The following is a 15,397-nucleotide window of genomic DNA, read 5'->3' as shown; positions in this document are numbered from 1 at the left end:
TGCAATTTCATCAGCGCGAACTTGTGACAAGTGCTATTATCCAAGGGATGGGATGGGTAGGAGGGTCACCATGGCAACGCCATCATCTGTCAGTCACTGTAAACAAACAAACTTAATTGGGGCAGATGAAAACACACCAGGTTAAATGTTATGCCTGGGCAACAAGTTTGTTTACCACTTGCTCGCATTTTCACTACATGGAAGATCACTCTGCGTTATCTCTGTATATGATTTCATAATGCGTGTAACATTATAGTTTTCTAGTTATGATTTGAGTGGGAGGTGATGCGTGTGTGTATCGTGATTTCAAGTGTGTTAAATCCATCTCTGTGCTCGGGATAATCAGTGGGTTGACGTGAACAAATCACAGAACATACCCATAAAGAATGCGACATTTCGAAATCCCGCCAGAGTCCGCAACTAGGTGCTATCTGCAGCCACGGACCCGTGAAAGTGGTAACACACACAATTGTGTATATCCGGGACTGAAAAGAAAACAACACACGGGTTGTGTATACTAGATTGTCATGTATAAACCCCTCGGCATATCAATATTTTCCATAGATATGTCGAAATTATACCAGGCATAGGCCGTTTATGAATATGTTTCGCAGACAATATCGGGTTTTGGTGGTAAATTTGGCAGGTATGGTCGATGGTTAAAAGTCTATTCTTAACCTATGTCTGCAACGAGCGTTGCTCTATGGCCTGAAGGTATTCCCATCAGTCCCATACAGCCGAATCTGCGTTTGTCATAAACCCCAATCACGGGCGCTGATTCACTTACGGGTCCCCCTGAATACCTTACCTACCTGCGATCTGACGAGCGCCCGAGAGGGAGAGGCTCGGCATCTCGCGTGTTTTCGGGGCCTGATGACTTTGCCACGCATTGCCCTTTAAACCCACCAGTAGCCAAGGGGGTTTAACGGTATTTGAGGCAGGTCTTTAACAAGTCAACGTTGGTTTGTCTGCAAAACTAACCAGTTCTTTGCTATAACTATAAGCGTGTGTGCCACTGGGGAACGGAACGCAGCGGGGGATTCTCTCTCTCTCTCTGCCGAGACCACAAAATTGAGATGAGACCCTAGACATGCCAGACGAAAGATATTTCAGGATGTGGGTGTGCGTGTGGGTCACGCACACTGGTGTGAGCTTTCTGCATTCCAAAGTTACGGTTTTCAATTTAAAAAATAAATAAATCATTCAATTCAGTATGATCAAACACACAAAATCGTCTATTTAATAAAATTTAAAATGATAATGGTGATTTCCAAATAGAATACAAAAAAACACAGGGAATGAAGTGGCAGATAACAAAACATTACAAGAATATATATAGGCCTAAAGGCCCTAAAACATCATCGCTTCTGTTTCTGTTGTCTGTGAGGCATTTCTTACTATCAATAAGCACACATCTGTACACTGTAAAAAAAAATTTGGTAAAATTTTTACCACCACGATGTGTCCGACCACCAATTTGGGGCAGTATTTTACCCAATGCGGGAAGTTAAATAAGCAGCAATTACTTTAGAACGGGCAACATTTTCATCACACAAGATAAATAAAAATGCCCAATGTTGGTTAGACGCATAATTACCCTCATGGAGCACTTTTAACAAGTATTTTTGGAGAGCACGATTAACCGTTGAGACAAAAAAATGGGAATAAATATGAAAAAAAAATGTGATTAACACCCGAGTACCATATCAAACCATGACTACCAGGAAATCATATTCTTTATCTTCCAGACAGTTTCCACAGCGATATTGATTATTCTAGACTTTTGTAGTGAAGAAAAATGAAAATACGATAAGTGTATTTTCATGATTTTGGAGCCAATACATGACATGATAAAAGATGGAAGCTATTTTAATGCAGTGATTTTAGTGCATTTTCTTTTAGAAAACAAAGACAGTTCATGATGAAAATAATTTTTTCTTTACCAAAATCCAGAAGAGAGATGACTCTCGATGAAAATGAAAATATGTGTTATCGACCGCGGAAATGAAATAGGAGAAAACATATCGCTTTCAACAACTTCCGGGGTCGTTAGTAAGCCCTTAGCTTACTGCCATGGACCCGTCAATGCGTGTAATGATTATGATAAGACAATGTCCATGTAAATTAATTAGTCAGCTTTAGTCATTTATTTTCAACGACTTCTGTGCGAGATCATAAGATTTCACTTCTTGGGGACATGGCACCGCGAGAAGAATAACAAAAAGTGTTGATTGGCCGTGGTTACATTATCATGATTTGAAAAACTGAAATATTCAGAAAAATCTGGAATTTTTTTGAGGAATCGATAGATTTTTTCATTATTTAATCCGACGTTGTTTCTCATACTATACTACGGATCGAAACCAGAATGAGAAAATATAAGATTCTTTGACAAAAATTGAACATTCATTTTCAATTAATTTGTATGTGGAATAAAGACGTGGCCATTTTGCCTATGCAACGAAGAACCATGGACCTATAGCTCCATAGCTCATGAACGAGGATGATTTTTTTTTGTTTTTGCTATAATATCCGAAAGTGGTTTCTTATGGTATTTTTACCACATCGGCTTTCTAGACTACTAACGTCTGCCGATTTTCCAGTAAGAGGTGTGCGTATGAGTGTGTGTGTACGTGTGTATATACTCTTGTATGGGTGTGGTGGAAGTGCATTCACATGCGTATGCGGGTGTGCGTGTGTCCTGCATGTGTGAGAGGATGTGCGCGTGTGTGTGTGTGTGAGTGTGATGTTAATAATACTACTTCATATTCTACTTCTCTTGTGTAAATCTGATTTGCAGATTTTTTTCTGTACCCTATCTCAAAATTAAATGTTCATGAACTTATTAGTAGGTATGTGTGTGTGCGTGTGTGTGTGTTTGGCTGTGTATAATTTTGTATATGTCATTGTACGTGTTTTTTTTTTTATGTGGGTCGAGGCTGAGCTCACTATTTTTAAGTATGAAAATATATTTTTAAGGTATTTCATCCCATCATTATTTGCTTCATTTTGGGGGTAAATATTTTTTGTATTTTCTTGTTAATGTAAAATAGAGATTATTTTGTTAATTTCGTTGTATTATCTGGATTTATTTGAATGAAATCCTCAATAGAATCAATATATATTGATTCTCTAATGTGAACGTAACTACCGGTAAATTTACAGCTACCAAAGACTGTTTACTCTGGTGTAAACGTCCCTACTATAAGTGCGGCTGCCAAAGACTTTATTTTCTGGTGTGAACGTCACTACTGATAAAAGTGCGGCAACCGAATTATGATGGACAACATCGTTCCACAGAATGGAAGTTGGGATGTCGGAATACGAGCTATGGTTTCCGCGGAAATTGTTTTCGGAAATATTCTCCTTCCCCGCAAAGGACCTATGGGTATTTAGTGGATTATTGGCCGATTTTGTGGGTTTGGAATTGTGGGAGGGGCATATGGCTTTAGCTTATTTTCCTTCCGTCTCGGTATAAATACCTTTAAAGTTAGAACAATCAGCAACAGTATAGAGAAGGTATTTTAATTCCTTGACTATTGAGGGGAAAAATGAAAAAAAAACGGTTAATTTCATAATTCTTCAGTATCCTTTTAATATCACTTTTTTCATGGTTTGAAATTTCCCGTAATCTAATCTGAAATGGGGGGTTAATCAATATGAATAATTTTGTGTTTTTTATACGTTGTCGTTATATGTTATCATCCTGTGTTGTGTTAATGGTGATATATCCGATGAGTGGGAAACTATTGAAACAATCGATAGACTATAATCTCCACGCTGCTACAGTTTTGAGAAGGGAACAGTTATAAATATCTTGATCCTACCAAAAAAGTGCACAGGCCTTTCGGAAGAGCAGCTCTCGACCGAGAAGAGAGTTTGGATGACTGCGTGGGGTGACGGTGATTGAGGTCGTTTTCTTCCCGGGACCGCCCGGGGCGCTTCATGTCAGGTCTGCGATGGATTGCCGCGCTGAAATCAAGAGGTTATCTAGGACATAGCATCGGAGCGACATTGCTGAAGTTAGCGGGGGCTAATTTATCAATATTATGAAGCAGTAATATCAACAACTTTCACGAGTGGCAGACCACCGAACGTTTATCCTCCGTAAAGTGAGATATAATCGTATAGGCCTATGTCAAAGACCAGGTCATGAATCCTGGAAATTTAGGAGAGGCATGAAGAGGAATCTATGCCACCATATCGAAAGGGCTCTTTGAATTATAGTTATTCAATATATGAATTAAATATATAAACATTTGAATGGTATTCTAATATATTATATTACAAATTTAAATTTAACCGTCACACACCAAAGCTTATTGACCTAGGTATATTAAAGACCGATATCACATCCCCCCCCTCCATTTTCGTTAGACATCACCTGAAAAAACACTGCAAATTTTACAGGCAGTCATTGGTCGTACTACAAAGAAAGCCTGGTATGCAACAAAAATGGTACAATATAAATTTCATATAGCAACACAAAGCCATATGTTGCAAAATTATATGCATTAATCTGGTATAAATCCTATTTACATACTTCAATCGCGTCGACAGTACTGGTAAACCTGATAAAGAGAAACGTTCCATTCTAGAAACCTACATTGCAAATCGGAATTATATCGTCCATCACCCATCGATCAGAATGTAATGAAAATCCGCTGGACGTAGGCTGATGAAAATCAAATATTGCCATAGAAATTATAAAAGAATTCCCCTCATCAACGCAAAAGGGGAAATAATAATTGGCCTAATTGCTGTCGCAACCGTTTTCTACATTAGCATGCTTCGTAAGCCGGTCCCAGTTTCTGTATCGGAAATCCAGGGGGATTCGAGTAAACCACAGTGTCGAAAGCCACGCCCATCTGGCGTTAGCATCTGTATTTGGGAGAGCAATTTCAAAACGCTTCTATACAGTAATTGAAATTAAAATGAAAATTTTCATGAGCGATATGTTTTCATTGTCAGATTATTCTATATTTCACTCTGTCAATTATCCATGTACAACACTCATGTGAATTAATTTTCGCACTTTATTCAGCGCTTCAAAAGTTACATTCGAAGTCACATGGGGTTGGGCCTGGATTATTAAACGTCGAGAGTTGAATTGAAAGTAACGAAAAACTAAAGAAATAAATATCAAACAAGATAAACAATGACAAATCAAACATAAAAAAGCAAACAAAATACATTCATAAATCATACAGAGTTTGTTTTAATTATATCACAAGGCTACTTGCCCCTTCATCGGAATTGAAGAAATTATTATTCCATTTTCATTTTTAGTAAGTTTGTCCAGATAAAAAAAAAGAATATTAAATATTTAAAATTTAATCCTAATCTTTTTTTAAATTTCCCCCTTGAACATTGAATTGAAAGTGACTGTTGTCTTTAAACGTTGATAGGTGAAGGTGATCATACAGAAGGTCGTGCTTTTCAAGGCTACCGGCGCGTGCGTGCGCAGAGACTAAAGTAGTTCTTCCGCACTATAGGGCGTATCCAGAGGTCTTTGAGGGGGGCATAACCGCCCACTCCCCCTCCAAATAATTTGTAACATAAGCATAAGCCTACACTGTACAAGGACAAGAACGCAAAAGTATGTATTCATATCCTATTTCCTAATACCTCTGCGTACATTTGTTTCCTGCGCCCCCCCCCCCTCCTTAAGTTCAGGTGGACCCACCTAAAATGATTCTGGCCCCCCTCCCCCCCCCCCATGAAATTTACTTAATAAAAAAAAAACCTTGATAACGTTTTTTCTTGTTTTCTTTTTTTTCCTTGTCAATATTTTACCTGCGTTCCGCCGCCAATGGGTTCTTGGTCTGACGTTGTTAGATGTGGCAAACCCCCTTCCCCCTCTCCACCCCCGTTGATACGCCATTTAGAGTGGTGCTCCATTTATCCCGAAAATCATTTCCCAAGCTGTAAACGATTAGCAGACCCCGTCCGACTAAAATGTCATCCCGAACGTCCCATCAATAAACGAAAATTCATCGAATGTTATCTGGACGCATTGGCTGCGTTCATACCCTCATATTATCAAGGAGATAGTATCAGGTATTCCAATTAAAGCATATCTTGTATATGGTGGTAGAATCAACAGTATCACCACTGGTAGAAGTAGTAGTAGTAGTAGTAGTAGTAGTAGTAGTAGTAGTGTAGTAGTAGTAGTAGTAATAGTAGTAGTAGTAGTATAGTAGTAGTAGTAGTAGTAGTAGTAGTGGTAGAAGAAGTAGTAGTATAGTAGTGTAGTAGTAGTAGTAGTAGTAGTAGTAGTAGTAGTAGTAGGAGTAGTAGTAGTAGTAGTAGTAGTAGTAGTAGTAGTAGTAGTAGTAGTAGTAGTAGTAGTAGTAGTAGTAGTAGTAGTAGTAGTAGTAGTAGTAGTAGTAGTAGTAGTAGTAGTAGTAACAGCACAAGCGGAAATATTACTACTAAACTGTTGCTGCTCTGTAAGTGGGGCGTTAGTAGTGATAGAATTTATTTAAGAAAAATTTTAGATGCCTCAGAACATAACAGGCAAAGTATGAGCTAAAGATGTTTTCAAGAAATAGTATTTTGTATTTATTTATGGCTAAGTCATCAAAAGTAAACAAATGGTAGGCATAACTGATCACAGTTTCAGTCAACAACGAAAATCCGAACTTAATGATGTCTTTCAATCACTACATGCATTTGCGTGAAGCGCTTATATGATTTTTGAAAAATGCGCTGTCATAATGTGAACACGGCAGCGACTTGGTCGCTTTTTCCAGACGCGTTGCTGATTTGAGGAGTGGACAAAGAAGAGTGATGAGCGTGTGGGGGTTAAACGAGCTTGCTTTTGATGAGAGTAAATTAAGTTAGGCCAGACGTCCCGGTGAATATTCCCCCTAATTCTTGATACCTATTCTTTGAGCATGTTGGTAGATAAAGAGGGGTGGGCGAAACATGGAGTAGGATCGAGCCTGGATTTTAAAGATGGCCGCGACCGTCGAAGAATACCAAACAGCGTCATGTCTTCTACCGTGTGTACCTTGAAGGACGCTCCTTGGTACCTTGTAGAAAGGACAATATTTAATATAATTGTAGAATGGTATGTAAACACAAGGTATCATTGAAGTATGATATGAAATACATTTTTTTAAAGTAGGCTTAATTGCTGTTTAAAAATATTACTATAATTATTATTTATTATTATTATAATTATAATTATTGTTATCATTCACAATAATAATAATAAAAATAATAGGTGCATCGCTAAGAGATTCTTTTGTTCATTAATACTGCTGATATTAAGAAGCAATATAGTCCTTTTTATAGGAAGACAGGATTTTAAATGTTAATTGCATACATTTCAGCTTTTTAGCTGCAGTATGTGCATGCATGTTTTACTTGAAATAAATAAACTATGAAATGTGCTAAATAAAAAAAAAAACCTTGAGAGTACATGATTGGCAGCCTGCTAAGGCTAGTGTAATGATCGTTGTTGAGGGTTTAGTCCATGGAGTGCCAATGTGCAAGATATGAGCTTTATGTCATCAGGTTGAACCAAATATTGTTTTCAAGGACCATTCCTGTTGGATCTCTTATATTTGGTTTAAATAGTCGACTTATCGGCCTATCCATCTAAATTCTGTGCAATTTTAAAATCGCCTTTGTAACTGTCTTGTTTTGGAGCAATATTTCATTTTAATCTAGTTGGACAATACATTGGTCTAGTTTTGCGGATACAGTTCCGCCACACCCAACCCCCCCCCCCCTCAAAAAAAAAACATGTCACCCACCCTCACACATACACGCGCGCGCACACACACACACCCACAAACTCCTTGTCCCATTGGAATCAAGGCAGAGAACTCGAACCGCACACAGAATGCAATGTCAACAGAACTCCTGCATGGACATGATGCAGAGTGGTTGCGGATAATTATGACCTAAATGATGATAATCCATGAAATATGATATCTCTATGGCTCAAGCTAATCAATGGATATGGCTAAATCGCTAGAGACCTCGGCTACCCAGTTTTTATGATCACTGATGCGGTTGGCTCTTTGTGATCACAACAATCATCGTGCCCATATAGCTGTACCATGTAAGCAAATGGGTGACACGACATTTGTTCCTGCGACAATTGCTCCGGGGTTAATTTAATCGAATCTAAGAGTAGGATTTCGGTTGCAATAGCGTTTTATGTTAGGTTTAGGATTAGACTTAGGGTAGGGTATATTGTTAAACCCAGGTTTGAAGTTGGTCATTCGATTAGCGCGTGGAATTTACAGCGGAGCAATTGTCGTCGGATCAACTGTCGTGTGGAAACACTAACTGATGTAGGCCTGTTGGTTCGTCTTTATGCTGATGCAGGGAGTTGATACTGTATAGACAATATGCATACATGTTTTAATTTCTTTCTCCGTGTGATTTCCATGAGCACTGCATCGTTTCCAGTTCGCGATTTTAGAAATTGGAAGAGCTGCAAATAAATTCGAGGGAAGCCATTTTGAACTAAGCTCTCCAATTCGTAGTTAGGTATTTCCCCCTATTCAACATTACTTCATACATGTAATTAACATGGTGTCTACGGATATGCCTATACTATTACCCTTCATGGTGTAGTGCTAGGCCTTTCAGTTGGCAAATGTTTAGGCTCCTACATAGGCCTATACATCATTTTTGTTGATATGCATTGACGTGTAGCCTACATTGTTAATTCAGATTATCCTTTGATGGACATTGAGATATAATCTGCCACACATTAACATTTTGAATGAAACAGGCTTATATGTATTCATTGTAGGTCTTTAACCTAATTTGGGAAAAGGGTGGCGAATATCACAACTATGGCGTCATACATTATTTGACAGTTGGTTTCCGAGGGACAGCCACTCGAGCTCAAGCAAGGCGAAAGCATTTAAACCAAGTGGAATCTACCGTTAAAGGATGCAGTGTCAAAAACAAATTTGCTGGTTGAAAAAACAGCTGAATAAGGCCTAACCTATATCGAAGATATCCCATTAAAAAAATTCACCGTATAGGCCTAGTTTAATGAGTTAACATGATCATTTTTTTCTAACATTCGGCATAGTCAATAAAGTCAAGGTGTCGTCGATTACAGTTTAATATAGGCTTGTATTGTATTACTACTTCATGCTTATATAACTTGTCGTTCCTTGGTTAGGCCTATATATTCTACATTTTTTTGGAATTTCAATACAGGGCTTACCAGTACCACTTAAGTCAGTACATATAAGCCTACTGTGTACAAACGTTTTAGGGGCATTCTGATATCTCGGACTTTTCTCATGGTTTATTGCCGATTCGTCCAATGCCAATTCGTCCGATTTTCACTCGTCTTCTATCATTTTGGTCTACCATCAGTTCGTCCACTCACCACATGGTATACTTTCATTTGGTGTAATGCCATTCCGTCTAATAACCAGTTGGTCCAATAGCCATTTAGTCCATATACAGTTTCGTCTAATTGGACTATTAAAAGTGTTGTGCAAAATGAACGAAAATTAAATGGATATTAGACCAACCGGCCATGAGACGAAATGGTCATAGACGAAATGGTGATGGACGGAATGGCATAAGCCTAAATGAAATTAGACCATTTGGTGAGTGGACGAGTTGGCAGTAGACGAAATGGCAATTTACCGCTCTCATCATAGAAAGAAGCAAGATTCAAAGATTCCCTAGTCCTATATATTCAAGTTCACTTCATTAGCATCATTACGCTACCATAGATTCTAAGCCCGGTTACATTTATGGCATTTTTACAAATGCCTTTTCCCATGCGATTTAAAAATATTCTGAGCAAATTATCTGTTCATACGATGGTTAATGGAAGGAAATAATGGCCTGAACTTGAACTCGAACCTGAAATGGGCTTATTTCTTCCGCAATAACCAGACTTTCCCCCAAGAGTGTCATCAATATAGAGTCTGAAACCATTATCCAAGCTGGCCCAACCGTGGACCTACAAACAAGTTTTTTGTTTGTTTTTTAATCATAATCTATTTGCGAGTAATATGAATTTTTAATATATTCTATATTTGAATTGCATGAAATGAATGATAGCGAGAGTTTTTATTGAAAATCTAAAAAGAAATAGCAAAAAGGATCATTATTGGGCCTACGCTTCAGTTTCAAATTGCTTATTCCGTTTGATATGACAATGTATTCTTAGCAATTGCATTATCTGTACAATGTTTTCGTTTGCATGGCTTTGGGTAATCATAGCTCTTTCATTACAATAACTTTTCATGGAACTTTCTAATCAGGGAAATGAGTAAAGTCCCTTTAAAGGGGAAGTTCACCCTGAAGAAAACTTTGTTGTAAAAGTAGCAGAAAAAATAGTAAAAAATGTTGGGGAAGGTTTGAGGAAAATCCGTTAAAGAGTAAGAAAGTTATTCGAGTTCAAAATTTTGGATTTGTGACGTCATAAACGAGCAGCTGCCCCATGTGTTATGTAATATAAAATGTATGAATTTCAAATTTTGTATGGTTCCTGATGACTTAATTTTGTTTCTTTTTATGATCGGGTGTGAAATGATTTGTCTATTGATATACAAAAGTTACAGTGAAAACCATTTTCAATTTTCTGAGAAAATGACATTTCATTGATTTTTTACCATTCGCTATGTAGGAATGCCGCTCGCATATGACGTCACAAATCAAATAATTGAAATTCTAATAACTTTTTAATTATTTGATGAATTTTTCTCAAACCTTCGGCAATATTTTTTATTATTTTTTCTGCTATTTTTACAGTAAACTTTTTGTCAGGGTGAACTTCCCCTTTAAATGCTTCCCCCATCAGACGACCAAGGACTAGTCTTCGCCACTTTCACAAAAGTTTGATCCCGCCCGATTATTAGTTTCTACGTTCAATGCCACTGGACTGACCACTTGAGTACGTACAGAACAGTGTGGTTTGCCCGGGATTGCTGTTTCTGCTTCCGTGAATTTCTATGCTATATGTAAATGACATGAGTAGAGTCAGCACTATTTCCTTACAATAGTATCATACGGTACAGAGAGCAATTAATGTTGCATCTTTATCTTCTTCGTTTTCCCTATTATCATGATTATATAGGTCTATAGGTTTTATACACAAGCGGTTTATATTATAATTACTTGAAAGTGTTGCGGCGAATTGTCTTCTAAATGGCGCGTCTACATTAGTGATAACAAAACTATTCTATGAATAAATATTGATATCATTAATATTATGAAATTTAAAAATAAAATGATAATATTGGAGAAAATTGAGAATTAAAGTATATATCATTACCTTAGAATCACAATTAAACAGATTTGTTGGTGTCGTGCATTGCCTAACAACATGATCTTGGATGAACCTAGATAAGGGGTGCTCTTAACATCGTATCTACTCCAATAAAATGCAGGGTGACTTTGGTAAAATAGTTACAACTCATCCAAAAGATGAATCATAATAGAATTTGGTATAATGACCAGGCCACATTGTCTTTGTCACAAACTTGAACAAAAGGTGTTTTCTTAGACCAAATGTTGAATCGAAGAAACGAGCTTCGTCATCCTTCAAAGCCTGTTGCATCTAACCACCAAATTCACTGCCTTTCTTCATGTTTTACCTGCTAAAGGTTAAGCACTTTTAGCTCTTTACTTTCTACGATACGCAATGTCCAGTGTTCCCACTCGTCAACTAGATAGGCCTTGTCACTTTTTTGTCGCTGTCGTCTTCTTCAGCTGTTTAAATTTCCATGGTAACGAGTCTTTAACCGCTACCTTTCTAACCCAATGTGTTATTACTCACTGTGCGTCAGGTTCGTTGGTGTAGCGGAGAAAAGAGATAGAAGATTAGCCCAGCTGACGAGTTGACGAGCCTGCTCAAACCATATAACCTGAGGACTCTTTTTTTCACCTGCTAAAGCAGCTATTGTTTTTTACAGTTTTTTATTACATTTAGAACATGTTGAAACTACTGGAAAAAAACTGTTATGTCAGTACACCAAAGACGATTTCAGAAGCTTGTCGAAATATTCAAATGTTGCAAAGTCATGATATCATTTGCCATGCTTTGTATTTAGGCCTATAACTTGTGTTTACAGATCAAGAAAGTCTTCATTCAACTGCCAGTATTCCTGTATATTTTCTCTGAAAGTGATGAGGTAATTTCAATAATACATGTACAAGTCAGTGTGTCACTTATGTTGATAAGTTAGGTAAGGAAAGATTAAGTAGAGGGTTTTTTTTTCAATTTACAGTGGAGACTGCTCTTTCTAAACTTTGAAGCATCATTCCCAGAAAATCTTCATCAGTAATTGTAAGTGGAACTCTTTACAGCTTTTTTTTATTTCAATGGGTCATGTATGCAAAGGCCTTACAGGGTACCAGGATTTTGTAGTAGGCCCATGATGCAATCAACATAATGAAGTAACGCTAGACAATTTGTGACATGTCTGACAGAAAACTATGAGCAATATTGTAGAAATGAGCGTCAAAACACTCATTTTCCGAACCTTTACTCATTTCCAAACTTGGATCAAACGTCGTGGCGCCGAGAGACAGTCATGACAGTATATTCCTCTCCTAAGAATCTGAGAATGATGATTTTTTTTTCTTTCTCGGTATAAACCAAAGCCTTGGAAGTGGGTTCCCCATTAAAAAAAATTCACCTTCCGGAAGGATAAAATGAGCGAGTGAACGATTAATGCCTTCTCCAATGTTGTCGGCCTTGAAACACGACGTTTATGAGCCGTATATCGTAACTTTACCGGAATAATTCACTAGAATTTTGCAGGTGTCTGTTTTTGTACTTGGGCTAACTTCACTACCATGTTACCTATTAGGAGTGGATTAGGGGGTTAATTGGATACTCGACTTTTTTCGTACTTCAGGAACAAATACCAAACTTTTACCAAGTTGATTAACATGGTGAAAATACAGATTGAGTTTGTTCTTTTAGCTAGGATAACTGACTGAACAAAAATGTCTATTAAATTCTTCAAATGTTGATTGATTGTCGTATTTCTTCAATATAAAAATAAAATTGAATTCGTATTTTGAAAAGCATGCACTCGTACAGAACTGAATTCTATTCATTTTTGTTTGCACATAAGGTAAAAGTGAACAGCTATAGGGCTGTATTTTTATATTGCTGCTTGAAAGAAAAGTAGAAGAAAATTGCAACATAATAACATACCCAAATAAATAGTTCAGCGTTTAACAGTTTAACAAATGAAATACATAGGAATATAATGTTAGGACATAAGGATCCATTGATGTATGTTGTACTTTTTCTCGTATTACATGAATGTATTTTAAAAAGACATCATACAATATTTAAAAGTTTTTATTCTGCTTCTTTAGAATGCTTAAAAATGAATAGTTTCGAAAAGAAAAATATTTATTATCTTACCATGGCGTCTGACGTATTTGAGCTTGTTTCTGCCGAATCCATTTCGCTGTCCCCATTTGCTTTCTCAACTTGCAGTAATCTCTCCAGTTTCTCTATGTATTCTATGGCATTTCGCAGGATCTCCACTTTGGGCAACCGCTGGTTGGGGTTCGCACACGTATGCCTCTTCAACGCTTCGAAAGCCTCGTTCACCTTCCGAAGTCGCCTCCGTTCACGGAGCGTTGCGGCTTTCCTCTTGTCGACGGCTACGTTCTTTCGCTTGCAGGCTTTGCAAGCCCACATCAGACACCGTCGCTCGCCTTGCCCGTGAAAGCCAGGGGCCAGCACGTGCTCCAACTCGTCCTCGCGGCAGCTTTCACCGGGGCTCGAGTTGGCCGAATCGCTCCCGTAGCAATGACCACCGTTCCTCGCCTGATTCGGGTGGACGTCGTGGGGGAAATTATTGGCGTACATGGAGTTGATGGCTGTGTTGGCATTATAGGCGTTCATATCGCCATTTGTTGATGGGTATCCCTCATAATAAGACACGGTCTGCATCTCTGTATACCGGCAGCTACTCCTCATCGGCTCCATATCTTATAAGTTCTCCTTGACGGCTTCAAGAAATTCAAAGATGGGTAAAGGAAGATTAGACCCTTGATGTTAGAAAGGTCAGAAGTGCACTGAAGAATCCTTGGAAGACTTAAAGAATGTGGTTTCAAAGTCGAAGAAGCAAGGCGAAAGATAATGATTCCTGAGAAGAAGATGTTTCAGGGGAGAAGACAATGTAGAATGAAACAGAGCAGAAACAATCTGATATCTTCAATCCTCTGTGGTCTCCTACCTATCTGAAGCTTTTGGGATGGATCTCCCCCTCTTAGTACTAGATGCCACCTATCTACTGAAGAAAGTACAGAGAAGGGTTGACTTCTACATCTACTACCCCCTATCTTCTGGCGCACGTGAGTTGCAAAAAAGATGACACTAAACTATCGAAACAAACCCGCTGAAAAAGTACACATGTACCTCGCGCGCAATACGGAAGTCCGTTTGCCCCGCTACAACAACAACAATCTACCGGTGGATGCGATTCGAGTTATGAAGAAGTGCAGAGGAGAGACAGTGGAAGAGAGAGAGTATGAGATAGTTAAGTCGTCTGTGTACGGGGCCATGGAAAAGCGAAGGGTCACCGCGGTTTAATAGGGAGGGATGGTGATGATCAGGAACGCGTCATACTTCTATGCCAACCAAAAGCCGAAACTCAAGAGCGCCACTTCGTCGAGATTGCGACAGAGTATAAGTTTTGTAATAGTCTCAGTTATCCAAGCGTCGATAAACATTCTAAGGAACATGCCAGCTATAATTGCAGAGGAAATTTCTTCTGCTTGGATTAATACTATTGAACAGAGCCTTCCACAAACAGCAAACAATATACAATCTGTTGTATGTATAGCATCTCACCTATAGAAAAGAAAACAATTTTCTTATTACAATTTTTTACAACTTTTGCGCTCCTAAAGTGTGGTATAAGAGACTACGAGATAGATCATCACTCACTCATCTTTGTCTCAGGGTGGCTCATCATATATCTGCATCATATCATTTTCACACAGGAAATTTTCTCACTATACACTGACTCGTTAATACACCTTGTTCTCTCGCGTTAGGGCGGGCTAACGGTAATGGTAACTCACTCCTGTTAATTAGCCCCCAATCTGCACCCTAAAATAGATGCTAAAATTGAAAAGTAAGTTGATGGGTCTATTCATATTGATATGAGTATATGCTAAGAGACATGCAAGAATGATAGATAGATAGATAGATAGATAGATAGATAGACAGAGAGACAGATAAACGGAGGGATGGATAGATAGATAGATAGATAGATAGATAGATAGATAGATAGATAAGCAGATAAATTGGAAGATAGAATGTTGGATGTCATATAAAGGCGCCACAATGAGCAAAAAAGTTTAGGGGCATAGTTTGGCGTACGGTATAAGATTTTTGTTAAAGTTGCGAGCCAGCGAG

The 15,397-nt window shown here is 38.1% G+C and overlaps 1 protein-coding gene across 1 annotated transcript; it reads right to left on the bottom strand.

The window, feature by feature from the left end:
• Positions 1–13,192: 13,192 nt before the first annotated feature.
• LOC121405904 (transcription factor SUM-1) lies at positions 13,193–14,500 on the bottom strand. Its single transcript, XM_041596897.1, has one exon. It carries the CDS (start codon positions 13,958–13,960, stop codon positions 13,379–13,381), a length of 582 nt encoding a protein of 193 aa, XP_041452831.1. The 5' UTR covers positions 13,961–14,500; the 3' UTR covers positions 13,193–13,378.
• Positions 14,501–15,397: the final 897 nt, after the last annotated feature.

This window comes from Lytechinus variegatus, chromosome 19, assembly GCF_018143015.1.
Source record: "Lytechinus variegatus isolate NC3 chromosome 19, Lvar_3.0, whole genome shotgun sequence".
NCBI classification, from domain to species: domain Eukaryota; kingdom Metazoa; phylum Echinodermata; class Echinoidea; order Temnopleuroida; family Toxopneustidae; genus Lytechinus; species Lytechinus variegatus.
This window is presented reverse-complemented; position numbering and strand designations above follow the sequence as displayed.

Bases quoted from the DNA above. Each gene is read 5' to 3' on its own strand.
- LOC121405904 (XM_041596897.1), bottom strand. From the start codon at position 13,960: ATGGAGCCGATGAGGAGTAGCTGCCGGTATACAGAGATGCAGACCGTG.